At 41.9% G+C, this 22087-nt stretch overlaps 1 protein-coding gene across 1 annotated transcript in view; it reads right to left on the reverse strand.

The window, feature by feature from the left end:
* LOC128770568 (voltage-dependent calcium channel subunit alpha-2/delta-1) overlaps positions 1 to 22087 on the reverse strand; it is a 64491-nt gene that overhangs the window by 1740 nt on the left and 40664 nt on the right. The window contains exons 19-38 of the mRNA XM_053885175.1: positions 20730 to 20789; positions 19418 to 19474; positions 19280 to 19351; positions 18391 to 18452; positions 18213 to 18289; positions 14699 to 14763; positions 14525 to 14612; positions 13170 to 13251; positions 12630 to 12692; positions 12155 to 12258; positions 11600 to 11689; positions 11469 to 11536; positions 10414 to 10452; positions 10250 to 10321; positions 6857 to 7009; positions 6390 to 6442; positions 5980 to 6035; positions 5770 to 5899; positions 5068 to 5180; positions 3448 to 3530 (exon numbers count right to left, since the gene is read on the reverse strand). Of these exons, the coding sequence (XP_053741150.1) occupies positions 3448 to 3530; positions 5068 to 5180; positions 5770 to 5899; positions 5980 to 6035; positions 6390 to 6442; positions 6857 to 7009; positions 10250 to 10321; positions 10414 to 10452; positions 11469 to 11536; positions 11600 to 11689; positions 12155 to 12258; positions 12630 to 12692; positions 13170 to 13251; positions 14525 to 14612; positions 14699 to 14763; positions 18213 to 18289; positions 18391 to 18452; positions 19280 to 19351; positions 19418 to 19474; positions 20730 to 20789 (1587 nt within the window). The remainder of the gene's footprint in view (positions 1 to 3447; positions 3531 to 5067; positions 5181 to 5769; positions 5900 to 5979; positions 6036 to 6389; positions 6443 to 6856; positions 7010 to 10249; positions 10322 to 10413; positions 10453 to 11468; positions 11537 to 11599; positions 11690 to 12154; positions 12259 to 12629; positions 12693 to 13169; positions 13252 to 14524; positions 14613 to 14698; positions 14764 to 18212; positions 18290 to 18390; positions 18453 to 19279; positions 19352 to 19417; positions 19475 to 20729; positions 20790 to 22087) is intronic.

Consider the following 22087-nt stretch of genomic DNA (forward strand, 5'->3'; position numbering starts at 1 on the left):
GTTAGACATCAGACCAAAGGTAGCAGCAACATCCACCAGCCAGTCGCCCGCATGACTTAAATTGACTAGTATTTGCTTCATTTAAACCCCATACTTGCAAACACGTATCATTCATAAGGATCCTTTAAATTATTGAGTTTTCCTCAATTGTCAAGCATGTAAACAATGTTTACGAAAGCTCCAGCTACAATGTTGAAACAAAAATGTTTGTAAAAATCATAACATGCATAACCGAGTCCTCAAATTTGGCCTCATGGAGGGTCACCGGTCTAGTTTTGTGGATGTGTTTTTACGAGTCCAAGATGTCCTAAATGACTTGAGAAGGAATCCAAACTAGATGGCAGTTGTACTTCAAGACTACAAGATTTTTTGAAACTGTGGTGGCGCCACCGCACAACTCCACATGGTGGAAACCCTGCCATGTAGAGCTTCATTGACCTTTGAGTTGCTTTAATAACGCGGGACAGTTAGGGAGACAATTTTTAAAAATAATGTTAAGCCTTCACACTGGCATTTTCTTTCTCTCATTTAGCAATTAGCAATGTTAAGAGTGGAAACAGAAGTCAGTGGCTGAGGAGAATGAAGGTGCTCTCCCTTCACCAGAAGAAGAGTCATTGATGTTTCACAGTCCCAGCTCTGTGTGCTTCTCATCTTGGTGTGACTGGCTTGTGGTGACTGATACACCAGGAGCCAACACCAGAAAATATCTTTAATCTAATCCCTGCTCACACTGTGCTCTCAAAAGAAAACATGATCCTTGTTCATGGGTTTTCATTTTTTTTTGGCGGTGAGGGGGTTTGTGGGTCTGGAACATCATCCTGAGGAGATAACCGAAAATATGTAACCACAAAAATAAGGAGGGAAGAAGAAACAAAAAAACAGATGCCACAACTTCAATTAAAAATGCTTAGCATTAAAAAATAAATAATAAAAAAGTTTAAATGGACAAAATCCCAAACAATAATTTGGGAGGGAGTTTGTCTTAAAAAGGCCGTAAGCAGCCTTTGTTCCAAGAGAATCGATCTGAGTGATTCATGAGGGCCCTGTTGTAATCCATAAACACATCTTGTTAAAATTCAGCATCAACTCTGTTCTGCCCCCCCCCCAAAAAAGGTTAATGGAAACTTCAGAATTCGGAAGTCGTGAGTGAGACGTAATCTTGGCTGAGACAGGAAAGTCTATGTTTGTCTGATCATGATTTAGGATGGATGAACCCATTACCTCCCTTGAGGCTGGTAATGAAGAGTGGAAGAAGGTCGACCGGTTTTTCTGTATGAATTTAAGACAACGTCTTTCTCACTCACAACCTTGTGAATGATTAAAGCTTCCTGAGATGTTTTCGTTTTTCTCAGTCTTGGAGCGTTCTTTCGTCACCTGCCTGCAGCAGAGCGACTGTCAGTCCTGTGTTTGATGGGAATATTCAGGATGTCCAGAGCGTAGGAGAAGAAGGAGGGGAGTCTCCTGAATTCAAAAGCCAGGAAACCATGTGGAGCTTCCTCTGTTTACTTTAATGACAAAATGCACTCGCTTGGACACAAACTTTCATCCAAAGCGAGGCTTTGCCAGGATTTGTGGAACTGACGGGGAAAAAAAGAAAGGAGACTGCTTTCTTTCCGCTGCTCTCAAACTTCCTCTGTCATCCTCCTTTTCTCTTCGATGTCCAGAAAACACTCACCACCACGTAAACAGTCATGGGAATAAATTAGTTTGGTGCAGAACCTGAGCACTGGAGACACAATGAAAGGTCAAGATAAACAGATATTTGAGAGGCATTTTTCAGGACCCTGTGACGTCTAATAAACTGTTTAAAGTTGGGTGTTGATGTGAGATATTTTCCAGCGTTCTCCATAGGTGAGTCACGGCTCAATGTTCGATTACAGAACTGGTCCACAGGGCTATCAAAGCAGACTCTAGACGTCACGCCTTTGTAGTGTGTCGCCTGTATGTACCTAGAAGTGGGCTTTTAGCTAGGAAGGGCGTCTGCAAAACATGAAAAAATGGACGCCCAATTCTCGACCGTAGCTTGGCTGCCAAAGTTATTTTTTCATGTTTTGCAGACGCCCAGATGCCCTCCCAGCTGAGAGCCCGCCAAGAAGCACCGACAAAAGAGAAAGGTGTGAGGAAAAGATGAGCCACAATATGACACCAAACCACTTTTCGTCTGCTACTGCCAACTAGGAAACTTATGGACTGACTTTAAGTCTATTGAAGATCCTGTTGGTGCCGATAGGATTTGAGAAGTACCTCAAAGGGCTGTCCTGTCTAGAAACTGTGGGGTGTTGCTCTGCAGTCACTGCAGTAGGACTACCCACTAGTATAACTCCTGAACCCTTGGTGCAATTAAAACGACTCAGTTTCAGGAAGCAGCAAGTCGGTAAGGAACTCTATTCAAGTTAGAAGGCTCAGTCTGGTTGAAGATTTTTGTGCGTGAGTCTCACTCAAAAACTAGGAGAGTGGGAAACCATCTAACCAATGCAGCTCAGTCCTAACAATAACTGGATCAAGCCTACAGACCATAATAAATACTGATGGGGCTGATGAGGCTTCATAAAACAGTGTTCTCATTTTCAGTGATGAGTAGATGGCGCTGTTGGTTTAAAAATGATGTGAGACTTCTATGAAGTGGTTGTTAAAATCAGATTTCATAACAGAGAGTGCCATCTAGTGGGCTGTGAAACTGAGGACACTGTTTCATGAATCCCGATAAGCCCACCACTAATAATAAGGGTCACCATACTGTTTTTCCCAGGGTCCAGCTTCAGGAGCTGTTTCAAGTCCTACCACACCAGCTACAGACACGAGGACAGTGGACTTCACACTGTCAATTGATTGAAAAACTGAAACTAAGAGCGGAAACTGAGGTGCTCGGTACGGCAACCTACAGCTACACTGAGACAGAGAGGGCAGGATGCAGCACATTTTTCAGAATTGACTTTGAACTGAAGTCTTGTCGTTGTACAAGAATACTTGTTTTTCAAGTACTTTTACTGCTTATACGTTGAGTCTTGACCCCACCCCATTGTTCATGGCCGTCTGCCGTCCTCCCTCCACTTCCAACAGCGGAGGATCATCATCCGGCTGACAGTTTGCCTTTTCACTTTTATCTGCTGTCTTTTCTCAACCCCCTTTCTTCTCCTTCTTCTTTTATATTGTGTTTCCTCCATCCTGCCTCTCAGTCCGTATCTGTAAGAAATACTTAAAACAAAGGAGTTCTTGACCTCTAACTGTACACACACGCACACACACTCGCTTTTCGCTAACCTCGAGCACAGCAGCAGGAATAAGAACAAATGTGTGGAGCTCAGTGAAGAACCTTTGCTTGTTGGACACAAAGGCTCATCCTACCGAAATAGCAGCGGCCAGTGGGATGATGATGGAAAAAACAAGTGATAAAGGATGAATGTTGAGAGCATGCTGGCAGTTAATGCCGTTTCTTCTTTTACTTACATTCTCATTGTTGTCAAAACACACGTCTGGTCCTTTTCGGTAACGAGGGTTCTGAGCCAGCTCGCAAGGATCCGGACCTTCAGCTAATCGTGTATTAAGGAAACACATATTGCAGCGTGTGAATGAACACGTAAAAGGACTGCCTCAATGAGCGGCTCCGTTTAGCTTGTTAAAATATTCAGGAGATTCACAGTTCCGCCGTTACGCAGGGGCCTTTGCCAGTGGCCATATCGCTTCCAGAACATCTGTCAGTCGTACAGAAAGCGTCTCAGCAGGATTGACTCATGCAGCAGTCTTGGAAGTAAAGAATTATCCTAACTGCATTAGAAAATGTACAACATGCCATTCGTCTGAGTCATGTGCTGCGAGTCAAACCGAATAAGTAAAACAAGATCGACTGACAATAGACAGAGTAGTGACTCTCGTCATCAAGAACGTATTCAGGGTCAGCATCACTTAATAAAGCTCCATGGACTTCTGCTTTTTCTGTGCAGTTTGGCTCAGGTTTCTGGGCGCTTCCTGACTGTCTGCCAGAGTAAAGTCACCATTTCCATGTGCGGATCCACCTAACCGCGTTTACGAATCTAAAATCAGTGTCAAACTCGAGGCTCGAAGGCCAAATTCAAGTCATTTCATGCGTCCGCAAAAGTGTTGATGCCCAAATTTAGCTTGAAATCCACACTAAATTAAAGCACACCAATGGCTACATAACCATCTGGTATACAACTGGCTTTTAAGGAGAGCACAGAATATACTGTCAATATCTTGAGTCTCTTGTCTGATGAGGCTGGTGAGGAAGTGGTGAGAATTACTGTATGTACTTTGAAAGTCACCTTGACTAAAGTATGAACTAGTATAAAGAATTAGCTTGCAAATCTCGTATTTACAGCGAGCAATATACAAACCAAGCTTGCAGATTTCGGAGGTAGTCACAGAGTAACACGATGCTGGTGTTGAAGAATGTCTCCAAAAGAATATTATTTCTGTGACATGGTGTCACTAGTGGGATGGAAATATGATCCCGTCACATTGAAATGGATGTGTGACTGCTCACGTGAAGGGTGCGGGTGTTGTGGATACGTGAACGGATAGCTTCAAGCCTGCCCGTTGATGTCTCTTAAAGGCTGGTTTGTCAGGACGTCGAAGGTTTCCCTCCCCAAAAAGTTGAAGAAAGCTTCTCGAAGGTTATCTGGGTGTAAGCCACTATTTTACAGGTCATTCAAAGAGAAGCTGATTCTTGCTCGCACACTTTTTGCCCTTGTTTAAGGCGGTAAAAGTTCTGTTTTGTGATTGCATGTTACATTTTCGCCCATCTGTCAAATGGATAACCGGAACTCACACAGTCTTCCATGTCTCTGGTGACAGTTTTGAGCCCTGAAACATCTCATCTGGCAGAAACCTGAGACAGCCTATCATATGCTGTTCATCTGGTTTACTGTTCACCTGCATACTTTCTCGCGGAAACCTTCTGGAAGCTGCTTTAGGTGTGTGTCCTTGTGTCCAGAATTTAAATATCTCCTGCTGTGTGGGTGATGGATGGAGGTCTGGAGAGTAAAAAAAAAAAAAAAAAAAAAAAGGGAAGTGCAACTCTGTGGTTTTTACGAGTGACCTTAAGGATACACGGTTGCTCAGCCTGCCTCAGCGGTCTGGGGTCACATGACAGGCACGTTGCCTTGGCGTCTGTGATCAGGAACACTAGGTTGGTGTTGGGCAGCTTCTCAGCACGATACATTCTGTAAAGCAAGGGACAAAGAAAGCAGATATTGTTTGCTTTTACTACACGTTGTAAAGATAATCTACTGCAGCAATTAACAGTTTAGATGATGAACCACATATTCATAGCTGCTGCTCGTATGAAGCTGCAATGTTTCGCAGTCTCGTCCCTGGAGGGAGTCATTTTTTATGGTTTCCATTGCAAGCTTTTGCGTCTTAAGCCGTTAACTTCATGTAGTAAAGCACCAGAAGATTGGGACTCATAACACCAAGTAATTACAGTCATATTTAACCCCTCAAACATCATATCTGACAGCAACTAGAGCAGATGCATAAAGGTCTGTGAACATATGGGGTGCAGGAATTAGGGTCAAAATTAAAAGATAAATGCGCTGCGTTTGGAACGGAGCAAGGAAATCCATGTCTGATCGAAGCTCATGAGAAAACAGCTGCCTAAGATTGTAATGGAGAAGATTCCAGGAAACAAAGGATGTGTGAAAAAAAAGATCCCTAATGAACCATAAAACAGGAGTGTGTCCAGGAAGAAGACACGAGGAGGGGTGGAGGGGGTCAGCCATTGTCATCGAGTCTTGACATGACACAACATACCTGGAACAGTTTCCACAGTCCAGGACACCTGAGTACGACCTCTCCTCGTTGTCGAAGAAATACTGAGTCTGCTCTGTGATGCAGCTTTCTTTGAACATCGCATCTGGGATGTCGTCGTCCGAAGACTCAGCTGACGACACCGCAAAAGAAAAGATTCAAATCAAAGCACCAAGTTTCGCAGGACGCTTCATTGACTTCAGCATTAGTCACCTGCATATGAAACACTGGGTAACATGAGGCTGTAGAAGAGCTGCTGGAGTATAGACCTAGACAAAAGTTGGAAGCAAGAATAACACTGAGTCACGCAGTGTGTGAGTCATTTGTCTGGCTTTCAGAACTGAGAAGCCAGAAGGCAAACATTTCTTTCGTTAAAGGTCTTTTCTGTTTGTAATGTCATAAAATGTTATAGATCAATCAAAATTAATTAAACATTTTTGTATGCCACGAACTGTGAGGTGGGCCAATATTCCCATTGGGCCACAAGCTACCACAAGAATATCAAGCGTTTTAAAATGCATGTGGGAATGACTGCATGAAAAAGTACAGTATACAGTATGGGTTTTCTTTCTTACAAGTCTGTGAGCTGCCTAGTTTTCGACATGGTCAAACACTGAACTCACCAAGCAACGCTGGAAGCCCACCAGCCAATACTCAGCAGGTCTGCTATTGTAGGCTGCAGACAGAGAGAAATAGAAGAGGAAAACTCACACACACACACGGTCTTTGTAGACGTAAAATACATCCATAACATTGATGTTCATGGCTTATTTCAAGATGGAAACGAATATTGGCCATACAAGACGTTTTTCAGAGTCAAAGAATTCAATGGAGATGTTTCCATTGTCATTGAGGCAGACGGTCAACTGGTTGCCAGACCATCACTGGACCTACAGAGAACAGTTTGGTCTCAAAACCACATCTATTTTCCAAATACAATTTACCCTAAAATGAGTCTTTGAAACCCATAAAATCCCATACTGCAATGCAACAGTTTTTAATAATTATTGGCCAGCAGTTTACACTTTTTTGCTGCTGCCTCCTCTGTTGAATTCTATGACCTTTGAGGCAGAAAAGCGGGCCACTGTACCACATAAACAGATCTGGGTCCGGCTGCTGCCTTGCTGTCCTTCTCTGGGTCGCAGACAGACTGGTAGTCATACGTCTTGTTGAAGGAGTAGAGCGATGTGTTGACCAAGTTGATCATCAGCACAGGATCCACCTCTCCAAAGAACTGACCTATCTGGACCATGGAAACAAAGACAACATCAGATGTGGTGGATCCCAGAACCAGACATCAGGGAATGCTGCTTCGAAGGACACAGGAATCCAAATTGTTCCATCAACTTCACTTGAATTTCGAGTCAAATGTTTAAAAGATAGGCTTCCCTATTCTACAGAGGTCCGCAAGAGGGGGAGGCTTTCCTCTTTGAGGGGAAGGGTTTTCACCAACGTGCTGGAGGACAGGAATTTACACATCATGATCCTTGGATCTAAGCGAAACAATGCAGATTCCATCTCAACCGACCACACCTTTTCCCTCACAGCTCCACACGAGGGGCTTTGGTTTTGTGACAGTCCAGTCTAACTGGGCTCAGTCGATCCGGAAAACAAATATGACAGATTTCCTCCACCAAGGTGAAAGAGGTTAAGTAGCTTAAAGCCTTTGATTTTGTTTCACTGTAGGTGGGACTTGTGGTGTTTTTTTTTTTTTTTTTTAAGGTGGAATAGAGGTGATTGATGTTTTTATTATCACAGTGCACATTTCTGGGTCATGAATGTAATTTAGCAGGCAGCTGTTGAAGGAAGCAGTGGGTCGATATCACAAGGTATGTGGAAGACAAGTCGAGCATCCCAGGGATTTAGCTTGGACGATGATTCGCACCATGAAGTCTGGTGCCACTGTTATAGCAGTGGTGGTGTTCACTGGACTCAGTTGATCTAACTGAACTGGTGGGGCATTAGGTTGAGAGCAGCCAAGTCATTGTGGCTTCACTTTCCTGCAATACAGCTTAGAACTCTGAGTCATAGCGGCATCAAAGTGGCTCAGGGTTAGCAGCATGTCCCTTCAGAGAACATGCTTTCAAACGGTCATTAGTTGTGAAGATACAAGAGCATGAAACCGCTTCCATTCCCGTCCAATGATCCTCAGCCGCAGCGCTTGCGTGTGAAGGAAAATGATGCTGTCAAGACACTAGTGGTCCTTGCCAGGTTTCTCTGAAGGATTTGTGGCAAACCTGATCGATCATACCCCCAGAAGCCAGTGAGACAGTTTAGAGGGGCCATAAAAAAACAGTGACAGTCAAACCTCTTTGATGACAGCTGAGGCTTACTAAATAGCTGATGACCTGGTGACCTGAAGTTGAGTGATTGATTCTGTCGTCTAGTTTCACAGAAGGGTAAACGCTCCTCTGGTGGAAGGCAGCTCGAAGGTTTCAGCATAGGCAAGTTTGTGTGAGACAAGACGACGAACAACGATCCCCAGTGAGATGCTCGGGGCTCGTAACACAGCTGAGAGGTGGCAGTCGATCTTTATTGTCGGCAACAGCTGACCAAATAAAGACTTTTGGATTCTTCTGTGAATTCAACAGTTCTGCGCTGAGAATTAAAAGAGCTTTAGATTAGGGAAACGCATTCCTGCTCAAAACATAAACAACTTTGGAATGTTCCTCAGAGACAAGAGGAGAGGGAATTACAATAGTCTAGACGGGATGAGGGTCATGAATTAAAGATTAGATCCATCTATGTCTGATAGAAAATAGGACCAAGATGAGAATCAGAAGTGATTCAGAGTCTGTCATGTCTGGTCAGGCCGCACAGAAACAAAGCCACCAAAGACCACCAATTTATATATATATATATATATATATATATATATACATATATATACTTTTTCTAAACTAAAGGACAAGATACACAATTGTGATGCACACTTCAGTATAGAATTTTATAATCTTAACGTGTTGATCCAAACGTTGTTTTTTCCTTCTTCTTTTTAAGAACAGACAGCAGACACCAAGCGAAATCAGAGTACTGTGAACAAGACGTCCTGTGCGTGCAGGACAGTTTGATATATGTCTTGACATGTGACCAAGTGTAACTCAATAAGTTCATGACACAGAGGCTATATCATTCAGTGAGAGTTGGGTGAGATTACAGACAGAAGCAACTCTGAGCTCCAACAGTTATGACTGGAACGCTGCGAAAGAAAACTTGAATGTTGAGCAAAACGTTGCTCACGTTCAACAGGGTTGACTGAGTAGCGAGCCAAAAGTGATTAGCCTTACATGAAAAAAGTCTGTTTCGGTGTGAGCAGACTGAAAAAAAGTGAGGTCGTGTGAGAAATCTATTTTTTTTTTTGAAGCAACATCTGATCTTTGTTTAGTGGTTAATATCTTTTCCAGGAATGTGAGATCAATGGAAGCATTGAATCGCGGTGGCAAGACTAAAAAAAAAACAATAACAATTTTATGATGTGTGCAATAACACTGTGCAGCAGCGTAAACTGGTACATGCATTTCAACAGAAGGAGTGAAATGCATAAAATGTGATAAAATGAAGGACGGTGCCAGGAACAAAGGACCAAAAACAAATGTTTTGTATTCACTCTAATCATATCTAATGGAAGAAGAATTGGAAGATTAAAAAATAGCAGGGGCTGACTGAAGGTGAAAGTGTAAGGCTGGGCTGATAAAAAGGGAAGAAGGTGAGGTCAGGAGTTCCTGGCGTTCCCGACAAAGGAAGCTGGAAGGTCCTTGTGCAACAGGATGTGCAGGACAATTTCTCATCAAAAATAATGTGTGCGCTGGTCCAGTAACTCCTTGCAGGGTCAAGATTAATCTGGATATTTGCTCCGCTCTCTTTCTCCTTCCCGTGTCTGTTCTTCAGTGGAGCGGCCTGACGCAGCCAAAAAGGGCACTCGGGAATCTTACGAACCAGTTACAATACGCAGACGGATAACATGTGTTACAATAACTCAAACGTTTTGATAAAAAAAAGTAACTTCAGCTACTGTCATGTCCATCTAATGGTAATACTTTAAGGGATTGGAGAACACTGAAAACACACGCACCGATTGCTTCCATCAGAGCTGCAACTTTGATCCTGTCCGGTGCTGAGCAGAACGAGAGCACTATATCAAATGTTGATCTGACGGAGGTCTGAAACTGCTCAGAGTGAGCAGACAATCCTCATGACTGAGCTGGAGTCCTTTTTTTGAACTTTGCAAGATGGATGAACTCCTGTGACTCAGGTAAGGTGAGCTTGTGTGGAGAGATGAGCAAAGTATGACATGAAATCCTCAACCTCACGGTTACATTTGATTGCAGATGCTATATGGTGTCATGACTGACTGACCTCTATTAATATTCTGTTGTAGACACGAGCGTCTCAAGATGGCGGCTACATTCTGTCATTTCAATCAGTTCATCTTTCCCCTTCAGACAAGACTGCGTTCCTGGTTCTGAGAGTAATGGCTGCTTACCAAGTTGATGTAATCATCCTGGTTGGACATGAGAAGAAAACCTCCATCGTCCAGTATCACGCAGTCCACGTGCTAAAGAACAAGGGAAGGATAAACAAAAGTCTGCTTTTATATATATATACATACAGCTTTGTTAGAGGTACAAATGTGAAAAATCCTTTTACCTTGTCGTTTCTCAAACAGCCACATATTTCATCTTTGCACTGAAAAGGTAAAGGACATTTTCAAATTAAATATAAACAGACTAGTGCAAGTTTGCATTGGAGCTCAACATAAACAACAACATAAAGGTTGTAACATAAAGGAAGACTCTATCAACACAAGAGTGGACAATAACGCTTTCCTCATTTTCCCGACATTTGTTTACTACGACGCTCAAACACATGCTAAAAGCACAGCATTCTAAGCATTTATGGCCGCTCTTGTGTTGATGAAATCCTCCTTTAAGTCACATTCAGAACAGCTACAATATGTTTGGTTAATTTGCCTTTAATCGCAAGTTAACTTGTGCGATTAATTTCGATTAAAAACCCAGGCCTCTCGACATCATTGCAGTAGATCTCAGCAATTCATGCGCTTCGGTGGCAACCACTCTGGTCAGATATTAAATGTAATGTTACGTAACTTGAAAAATAATATATAATCTGTTTTAAAGCAACGTGACACGAGTACCATTATTATGAATCTCACCAAAAATAGTTACATCACATTTATTATATCACCTTGATCTTTCCTGAGAGTTGTTCATACCAAATGTTTCGACATTTTTTTCTTTATGTTTTAATATGTTGGACTAATCTAATCTAATGATTCATCTCAGAAGCCTGCTAGGAGTTTGCAGTTCACGATATGATGTGACCACAACTATCCAGTTTGCATATCTGAGGTCAGATCATGGAGGCAGCAGCTGGAGCAAAGAAGCCCAGACTGAAGCATCAGCACAGTACACCAGACTGAAGCACCCTGCTGGGGAGGAATCCAGGAGACACTCCATGTGATGTTATGTGGAGGAGCGATGACAGTACTCTGAGTCTCTCCTGATTCACTGTGCTCTAGAGGGGGGTCAGTTCTTCTGGTTATTACCCACACTTTGTGGCCGTGACACACCATCTTCATGACTAAATTGATGACATACATTATGACCAAACAAAATGAGATTCCCAAATGTGGCATGCTGCATTATTTGCATATGTATCGCCCAAATACAAAGGAAACTTACATTAAGCTTCATGGTGGCGTTGATGAAACTGTTCATCCAGAAGCTGACATTCAGTCTCACTCCCACCACTGCAGAGAGAACAGTGCACATGAAGTCAAATTGCCAAGGAACCATTTTTAAGCTCAGCTGACCTGCTGGTTTCAGCGTGACTTCATCAATCGTGAGCTCAGCGGCCTTGCTCACCAGAATCCCTGACTCATGGACACTCTCCCTGTTCTCTGCTGTGTGTGGAAATTAGACACAAGGGAAGAGAAACTGTAAATACAGCAATTTCAGCAGAATCTTCTTCTAATGTCTGTCGTGTTTTTCAATGAATCTAATTGTGGGAAATTCCAAACATTCTTGGCTGTTTGTAATTTATGAAGCGCTGAGTGTGAGCAGAGGAGCCAGCACATGTGTTAATCCAGTCAGTGTGGCGGCGGCGAGCGCGCTGATGTTCTCCTGTCCTTGTGTCTGCTAGAGTCATCAGTGGAGATAAGTGAAGAGGAAGTGCACGGGCCGGGAGTGACGGTCAGGATGAGTGCTGACAGACCCAGCAGGGGGGTGGAGAAGGTAGAGTGTGAGATGTCAGAGGTTGGACAGTGTGATCTTAGCCAGCAGCGTTCGGATGACATCCAAGAGTGAAGCGAGGACAGACCTCGGCGATGATGCTCACTTACACAGACATATATGTTATTAGCTCTTACTGTTGAAAGCCGGAGCAGTAAAAATATAAATCTCATTGTCCAGGGCTCTTTTGTAGAAGCTGGACTCGTACGTCTCTGGGTTTTCATTCCACTCCTCCCCGGCACTGAAAAACAATAAAAGAGAGAATTATAAGCCTAAAATGTGAATCAGAAAATATGTTTGATTTATCTGTGTAATTAAAATTTTAATCTAAAGCAAATGTTGGCCATCAAAGCGAGGCACACCCAACGTTGACCAGGATGTGATCCAGAAAAAGCAATGGCTGATATTTAATTTCTTGTGGCCAGAGTGTTGACTCTGTACATTCTAAACACTTGAAAGGGGAAATAAAGAAGTTGAAGCTTGTGAACTTAAGAACGTCATCCACGTTTGGCAGCCGGACAGAAGGCTTCACTCATGTTCTTGTTTGACCTTCAAGTGTTTGAGTGCGTTAGAAATCAGCCGAGAGATAATCAAAGTGAACATTGCTTGAACCTTTTTGGATAGACTCTTGTTATTCCTCCATCTGTGGCGACAAACCTGGCAACAATCCCATCTCTGAAAGTACAGAAACACAAACATCAGAGTCAGAGAAACACGTTCAGAATGACAACATGAGCCATAAACTCCAGCAAAGCAAAACGTAGACTTCCACATAGAATATTTAAAGTAGATTTATAAATTTTACTTGTAATGCATAAATAAAATCACTGTTAACAATGCAGTATGCAAGTTGGCCTGGATGTGTTATGAGTTTAGAAGCTTGCTAGTGAGCAAAACTGGTGTTTTCAAATTGATCCATTTTCACATGTTGCATCACGAACAAAATGCATGAACAAAAGGCCAGTGTCACATCAGCGATCTGGACTTGATGTGGATGGGCCATCACTTCGACGGTGTTGCTCAATAAAGTTTGTCAAATGAAGCATAAACATTACAATAAAAGCAAGAAAATCATTGTTTGAATAACTAAGATAAAACACTGAGATGAAAAGAACTTCAAATAAAAGTGTACTTCATATTCATTTTACTTACATTGACTGTTCCTCCCAAACTTTAACCAGTTCAGCTGTTAAGCCAGCATCAAGGATAAGGCGACTCACAAGGGACACATTGCCTTAAATGAAAAAAAAATAGAGAAAAAGTTTGGACAATAGCAGCGATACATTTGTCGGTAAATCATCCAGCAGGAAGCGCTTTAACACACGCTCCCTTGCGTGTTTTAAATTGTGTCCACAACTTCTCACAAAGCCTCACCACAGATATTTCATAAATTACTGTGCACAGATCAGCGAGACAGCATCAACGGTATCAAGCCTGTGTCTTGACCTCTGGCTGACATGGATCAAGGATAGCTGGATCCATTAGCTGGATGATGGTGGTAAGCTATACTGGAGGTGAAATCCATTAGATGATGACAAATCCTACACCATGAGTCACTGTGTGGGATGACAACATGAAGCTTCTAGGAACCTCGGTCGATCTGGGTGATGTCACCCTGCTTAAAATGATGCTGATCCATGGCTGCAGTTTTTGACCTTCAGTTGTTGACCAGCAGAGAGGGAAACTTGAGCATCATAAATAGGGAAGCAGCACACTTGACTTGTGTCTAACAAAGCAAACACTTGGAATTGAATTTCAGCAATATTGGGTGACTTTAAGGGTCTTGGAAATAAAGCCACTGACATTCTCAATCCTAGTTTGTCTATTTTAACAATCATAATTTCCTCAGAAAAGATACAGCTTGAAAGAGAGAGGAAGTGTTTACCCTGGAATCACTATCAAGGAGTGTATTTGCCTATTTTAACTCAATTTCTGGTCTATTTTTTTTCCTAAAATAGTTCAGTTAATAAAAAAGATGCTCCTATGATGTTATTCGTTTTTTCTACTTCCTTCCCAAGCAGCCAAAAAACAAAACACGTTCACCATTATGGGTGGTAAATTCTCCTTGGCTCTGCTCGCACTGCAGAGCAGGTGGTGTGTCCAGGTTGTCCCCCGCTGGGAAAAGCCTTGGACCCTCTTCATTTAATCCTTCAGCGTCAGTTACAACAAATACGTTATAAATGCCAAGCTCTGGATAAAGAACTAGGTTGTAATTCAGTCGAATTAGCAAAGAAAGTTGATCAGAGCAGACGGTTTTCTCACAGATGGAATGTTGCTTAAGTATCATTGTTTCATGAGAAATAATGATTCATAATCACGACTAAAGGAGAAAGAAAAACGTGAAAAATGCATCACACTTCATCTTTTTTAACTACCTCTTAATCATTAAATTTTACTCAGAAGGCCTTATACTGGAGGGAAAAAAGTACTTATAGTAGTAATATCATTGAAACATCGGAACGTAATGCAAGCAAATGGAAGAGGATATAAAGGGGTGTGGGACTCACATGTATTTGAGGGATTCCTCTCGATGTGCTGGTGGAAGTCAAGGAGAAACTGGGTGTTGTTCTGTAGCAGCTTCATCTCTTTGCAGTACTCCCTAAAGCAGAGGCTTCCATGAGTGTTTTGAAATCTCAAACCATCATTTTGTTCTTGAATTCCAGTGCTCCGTCAAGTGACACTTGCCTCGGCGCAATGTAGGTGTATCCAAACTCTTCAAATCTGTCCAGGTCCAGCGTTTCCATTGCTTTAAAAAGCAAAGAAAACTCATCTCATGCAGAGATTTTAGGACTGTGGCAGGTGTGAGACATCATTCATACTACTATTATGATTATTATAACTTCGAGCCAACTCACAGACACAACACTGAGAACAGCACCCACACCCACACACACATTCATAAGTAAATGAGAATAATACTTGCCTACTTGGCCTGGTGGATTCCAGAAACAATGAAAAGAAATGGTATCAATATGAGTATTTTAAAAGGCACACACACACACATAACAACGTCTAAAGATTTGGAACACATTATAAAACAATCTCATTATTTTCTTGTCACTGACACATCGATATCCATCATGGTTGTCTCTTAAAAAGTAAAGTTTAAAAGTTTAGCGACATCTGTGAAATCACTAAGCGCTAAGTTTAAACATGTCAGTGCAATTTGGTGCAGGATGAAAGGATGGTCTGCGCCATAAAACGTGACAGGCAGATTCATTGTCGCTCACAGTGAACAGGGTGTCGCTTCAAATTCTTCCCTGCACCAAATACTGCCTTTCTACTGCAGCCCGCACTTTATGGAGAGCGTGAGATCATTTATTAAACGCATAAAGCAGTCTTTCAAGAAAAATGGCATACGCTCTTTGTCAATTATTATTTATTATAACTGTGACTCTACTGAAGTGGGGACATTATTTAGATTCAATTTCTTATCAAAGTCACTCTATGAATTCAATATATAAAGAGTTAGAACTGAGACTGGCTCAAATCTATTAAAGATGTCCTTCAAGGTCATTTTCCACTGGTTCTCGGCCCGCCGTATTATTGACCACTGACTGTCAAACGAGATGTAAGTAACAAAGATGGAGTTCATCTTTGAGGTTTTTATAACCATGACTGCCTTTCTCCGTATTGGTCTTCTAAATAAAGTGACCTGAATGTCAAGAGCAGGATTTATGACTTCATCCTGAGATTACTATAGAGCTCAAATTCTCCCTTGCCTAAGAGATGAATATATATATATATATATATATATATATATATATATATATATATATATATATATATATATATATATATATATATATATATATATATATATATATATATATATATATATATATGCACATCTGCACATCTGTCAGTCAGTCTATATGACGACATTAGAGCCATCAATCATATTCAATTCATTGCTTAAAAAAAATCCTTGTTAAAATAGAGACTTTTAAATAGTGTTCATGACACTGAATTCATAAATCTAGTGTTTTAGTGTACCAGTGGACAGGTGAATCAGGAAGTACCTGCAGGGAAGTGGCTAAATTGGTAGGTGGTCCTGTCTCAATGTGTGAAACCTAAGATGGCAATACAGAGAGAATACTGTGTCCCTATAGTCCCTCTCCGAGCCGACCGTGCCACAAAGTAGCAGCCTTTTTTTTTCTTTCCTGTAACAAGCTAGTAAACCTGCTGACAGCGTTTATAGGATACTGACAGACTAATTATAGCAGAGGGTGAATGAGATTGAAACAAGTCGCAGGGCAAATGTGGAATCAGCATTTTCTCTTTCTTCGAGGCTGCATGTGAAAATGATTTGGATGGTCAGAATATACTTTTTTTTTCCACTGTCACTCTACCACAGTGCATCAAAACAAAGTAAAATTTGAAGTAGAACTCACCCCAAGTCGATGCTGTGTAATTCCAGGTTTGAAGCAGGGAAAAGAAAGTGGGGAAAAAATGTCAAATGTTTTGCGTAACACGTAAAAGAAAACTCTTAGTCGGAAGCACGGGTTTGGCTTAAGAGGGCATCTGATTCTGACAGCGATTACTGGGTTTGAATGCTCACTTCCTGTGTTGGCATGTGAAAACGCCTCTGCTTAGAGCAGATGATCTGATCCTGAGGTGTCAAAAGCAGTTAGTTGTAGTCAAAGAAACAAATATTTCATGCTGCAACTGCAGGATTTGTAAACAATGGTGCCGCATTGTCACTGCTTAAATGAGAGCCACCACACCTCGGAAAAAATATCTTTGAAAGATGACATCTCGTGTGATCAAACGTATTAAAACAAAGTGGAAACACAACGCATCGTGGAGGTGGACTTGAATGTTATGGAAGTTGGCATGTTTTTTTTACAGAAAAATCCAGAGAGAAACCTCATAATGACTGAAGTATGTTACTCGCGGAACAAACACAAATCTCCAGTTCTGGCCGGACATATGAAGAGATGGACTGCTTGAAGACAGCAGCAGATTGGACTGAGAGACACTTCTCATGATTAAAAACTAGTGTTTTATTGTCATTAGCTCAGTAAATTCAGTCAAAATTTCACCTCTGCTATCTTTTTTCTCTATTGTTTTTTAATTGACAGTGTTTCATTGCATGTTTTTCTTTTATGGGGTGGGTACTGCATGATGTCTAATGCTGGACATTGACCAGGTGAAGACGGAAGAGCCTTAAAAAGGGGCAGCACAGACCTGAAATCTGAGGTAAATGTCAGCTCAATCGCAATGAAGGCCAAAGAAAAGGATGTATTCTCTACCAAGGAAATCGCACCTCCTGCTGCGCCCTTTATCCTAACCCTGCGTCACTGTTTGGCTGTTTGGGTGCAACATGGCACACTATCCTCTCTGCAGAGGAGGTCATCGTTGGCCGTCTTTCATCCTTCATGACTTGTTTGTCTCATGGATGTAGAGACACTCAGGTCGGACCGCAGCTTGCCCTTTTCACCCTGGACGTCCCATGTCCAAACAGCCCCCCTCAGGCGAGGGGTTGAGATCACTTAGAAGCAAACCCTCCCAGGTCAGGCTGTCCACTTCACGTACACAGTCCCAACCCCTCCAATAACACGCTTGCACACTGACCCTTCTGATTTACTTTTCTTCTTGTCGTACTTCCTTTTTGTGTTTTCTATTTTATTGTTATATAACGGAAACTAATGCATAATGAATTCTGCGTTCAACGCTCCGGTTGGCTAGAGGTTTCATTCTTGGACATTTCAAAGTCAGTGAGTCAAGCTAACCTAAACAGCCAACGTGTTCCTGCCATGGGAGCTTTGAGAAGACGTACGCACTGCTGAGACAATGAGAGAAGCAAGCACGAGAAGTGAATTTGAGAGGAGATAATGAAAGCTTTTTCCTTTTCAAAGACAGAAGGAGGATCTGAGGAGGAGAGGAAAGCAAAAAGAGAAGTATGAAGATCAAAAGACCCTGCTGTTGGGCTAGGTCTGTGAGAAATCTGCTTGAGTATGTGTGGGAGTGCGCGACGACTGACCAGTTCATTACTCTACAAAAGACGAGAACCGTGGGGATTCGCCGATCTGAGCGACTCGCATCGAGGAGGAGCCGCAGTTTAGGTTTTGAGGAGGCAAGCAGGGATGTACGCAAGATGACAAACTACAGGGCTTGCCTTCACAAAACTCAAACGAATTCAGACTGACTTCTTTGAAAGCAGACCGCCGGATAAAAAACATGGATACTTACACAGAGCTTTTCTCATGTTGTCTCCCAATTTAGCTTGGATGAAGTGTTCACTGTATTTGGGCAGAGCAAGGGCAAGACTGCAAAATACATCCAGAGAAACTGAGTCAGTACCGACGTGCGATGCATGCTGATTCAGAAGTGCCAACAAAGCACCAGGGAAATAACTGTGACGTCTCACCTGTAGTCTGTCCCATTGACCGGTGCCCATGTGTAAGTTCTGACACCTCGATCAATGTATCTCTGCCAAGAACAAAGCACATACACGCTACTAAGACTAGTTACAGAATACCAGTCATGTGTTTCTCGAAAACGTTGCTATAATTATCCATCACCTAACCTTCCATCAGTGACGTTGTCTACTGGTTTTGATGGAAAGCTCCGCGCTCAAATTCAAATATTGCCACCAAAGCCATTTCTAGGTCAGAACGCGTGCGGACAACAACACACAAGCCTTCAGGTATGGAGATCTCAACCTGCTACCTTCTGATTGAAAGGCGCCTACTTAACCCTCTGACCCATGTGGCCCCTGAAAACGTTAATCTTTTTTTTGTCTTGAGGGCCCATCGAGGATGTGAACTTGAGACCTCTCACGCCGTCAACGATGTTCAGGTCATTTTTTACGTCGCTCTCTCCTCTCATTGCTGCTCTTGGGTCTCGCCCTGTTCATTACAAGGAAGAGTGATGAGTATGTTGAACGTTGGCGACACAAAGAAGGATGCTATGTGGTATTTGGAACCATAATGTTGAGCATTAAAATCAAACTAACATGATAATACAGTGGAATCGATGCTGTCTTTAATGAAAACCTCTTGGTTTCCAAGCCTATCTTAGACCTTTCCTTCATGACATATGGTCAACCACATGTGCCTCCAGGCCAGTGGAGGCCCAATCTGTGAGAACGTTTTAAAATGACCCATGTATTTGAGGCGCTGGTGCGGACCACCCTGCAAAAGGAAATTCAAGATTAACTCATTTACCCAATGAGCTTTCCCGGCCAGTGCCTCTTCAGGGATTCGGGCTCAAGTTTAACATGTCAAGCGATGAAAATGCTTTTCAACAATTCATACCTCATCTTGGGTTTTCACCAGCGTCTTGATAGTGCGCTCGCCGATCTCCCCGTCAATCATCATTCTCCTGATCTGATGGTCAAGCATGGCGTGTTAAGAACTCTGTCAGTTGTGACGGTGAATAACGTTATTCTCTACCTCGACTTTTATGTCATTCTCCAGCTCCGCATCTAGAAAGTCCAGGGTGACAGGCTCCTGGAATTTAGGATTCTATGGAAAACAGAAAACATAAAAAACATCCAAGTTGAACTCACACGACTTGAAAAGTAAAGTCAGCAAATCAGTTGTTACTATGGAAATAATCATCTATAAGCTGAAATTTCTGTGGCTTCTCTTTGAAATATACTGTGTTCTTCTGCTCAACATCTATCCTTGACACGCGAGACAACTCTTAACTAAAGGAATAAATCCTCGTGGGGACCAAAACACATCTGAATCAGATCTGAAGTGACAGAGAGCCCTATTAATGTTCTCTCTTAAAACCCTATACGTTTGAGTGTCTAATAAACTAGCGGCTGTGATCTATTGCCTCGATATTAAACAGCAGTACATGGAAACCGACACCAACCGGTCGACTTGACACTAGAGGTGAGGTTAAATGTCTCAAACTAGTTTTGTTTTTATTAATACGGGTAGCAGTTCTGCAAATCTTCTCAATAGCAGTGTTGTGCATTATGCTAAGTTATGTGAATGTCCTCTAACAACCTTTCGAAGCTCACTGTTTAATGTGACACCTACACTTCCATTTTTCATAGTTTTCATTTGTGTATTGCCTGCGTTCTCTAACAAGACCCAAGGACAGAAAAACAATGCAAGATGAGTCTCTTACTTTTGACAGTTACCGAAACGAGACTGAACGGCGGTGGAAGAGGATGCCACTCAACAGAAAGAAAACATTTTTTAACAAAAAAAGAAGACAAAGAATAACAGATCAAAGGGCAACGTTGAGCATTCAGCAAGAGGAGAGGGCTAGAAAATGACAAGGGTGGAAATGGGAACACTACGTGAGGTGAATTAAGTGGCATTAAAGTGGGAGATTAGTAGGAGGGAAAACAAAAAGAACAGACCGAGGAAATGATGGGGGGGTGATGCATGACATACAAGTAGAGACATCTGATATTCTAAAACGGCACAACTACACGATCAATAGCAGTAGTAATATATACTTGAACCTGCAGTGATTATAGACCACAACAAATAAACGGCTCTAAATCTCTTAAAAGGCCCATGGAATGCTCAGATTTATATAAGACTTTATTTTTTAACCAAAACATTGTAAAAGGAAAAAAAAAACTTTTCTAGATCCACATGTAAGGAGAAGAGTTTTCATTCCATGGTCCCTTTAACTCACTGTATTTACCAGTTTTCAAAGCATAAATAATCTAATAAGCAGCCATGAGCGACACATTCTTATTGTCTACTGCGACACCACAAAACTAATTTGTCTCACCTCATGAAAAGTGATTGCATATTTATTATTGAGCCTGAGCTTTCTGTTACGGATCCTCTTCTATTAAAAAATTACAAAAATAGGTTTCAGTCATGCATTTGTAGGGACTTAACATCACATTCAACACACTGGAAATGTGTGGCTCACACTTCACTCCATCACTTCATGTTTGCAAACTATTGCTTAATGCAGTGTTGTTGGAAAGTGTATTCATAATTTATGTTATCATACTTGACTCACTGCTTCAATATACAGATCCTTTATGGGAAAGAATGTCAACTTTAGAAGCTGCAACCTGTTTTTCCCCCCTTTCTAAGACAGTAAATCTCTTGTGAATCTCTATAATGAAGGACTTTAACTAGTGCCTGAGACCACTCGTAATGACAACGCTGTGTAGGCTGAGGGGATGAATTAGCAACGGTAAGTACGGCCATTTTCTCGCATACTTCCATAAATCTGACTTGATGTTACAACCACCAGAGGCGCCCGGGTTATAACCAGAAATCATAAAATACTTTGGATCTTCAGGAGGAAAACTTTGCCAATGCCGACATGTTCAAACTGAAATGCAGTTGCCTGGAAACCGTCCAATCAAACTATGGGGAAGAAGCTACCACTCAAATCTTTCACTCAAAAATTCACATTTCGAGCTCAAGGTTAAGAGGGTGCTCGGCGCTGCTTTGTTGATGACATTCAATAGAGTCACGTGGCTACTTCTCTGCCAGCTGCATCACAATTGATGAACTGTTACACAACTTTGACTTAAGAGACAAGTCAAGATGGGATAAGTCAAAAGAACTGTTGGTGGAAGTAAGCTTCACCGGGGCTAGTGCTCGGACTCTACCTTGAGGGCATGGATCCATCCTTCAACAGGAGGGAGTGCTGCCAAATCTTGTGGCCAGGATTTGGTCTTTGCATCAATGCATCGTAGTCGAAAATTGGACAAGACCCAATCTAATCGACAGGCATGCACAGAGAGACCAATCCTTTTCCCTGCATGAGAGAAGCACCCCTTATGGAGCTCATTTTTCCCCTAAATTCTTAAGGAACAAAACTGGTCTGTTGTAAGTTTCGCTCAAATGCATTGTGGTCGTTGACCAGGCACTTGTTTTACTTCTTGTGAGATTTCTTTCCCAACCTGCACCATAGCACTAACATATACTACTACACTACTATATATATATCTATATATATATATATATTTTAAAGCTCTAGTGTTTCATAGAAGAAGCACTCTCAAATATAACCACTACTCTTACACAGCTAAATCCCTTTTTCGGGGGGTAAGTGGATATAAATCGTGCAAGTCTTTTTGAATCATCTGCATTTACAAAGGGCATGGTGGCCCCCATGGGCGT

This window comes from Synchiropus splendidus, chromosome 14 (assembly GCF_027744825.2).
Source record: "Synchiropus splendidus isolate RoL2022-P1 chromosome 14, RoL_Sspl_1.0, whole genome shotgun sequence".
Taxonomy (NCBI): Eukaryota; Metazoa; Chordata; class Actinopteri; order Syngnathiformes; family Callionymidae; genus Synchiropus; species Synchiropus splendidus.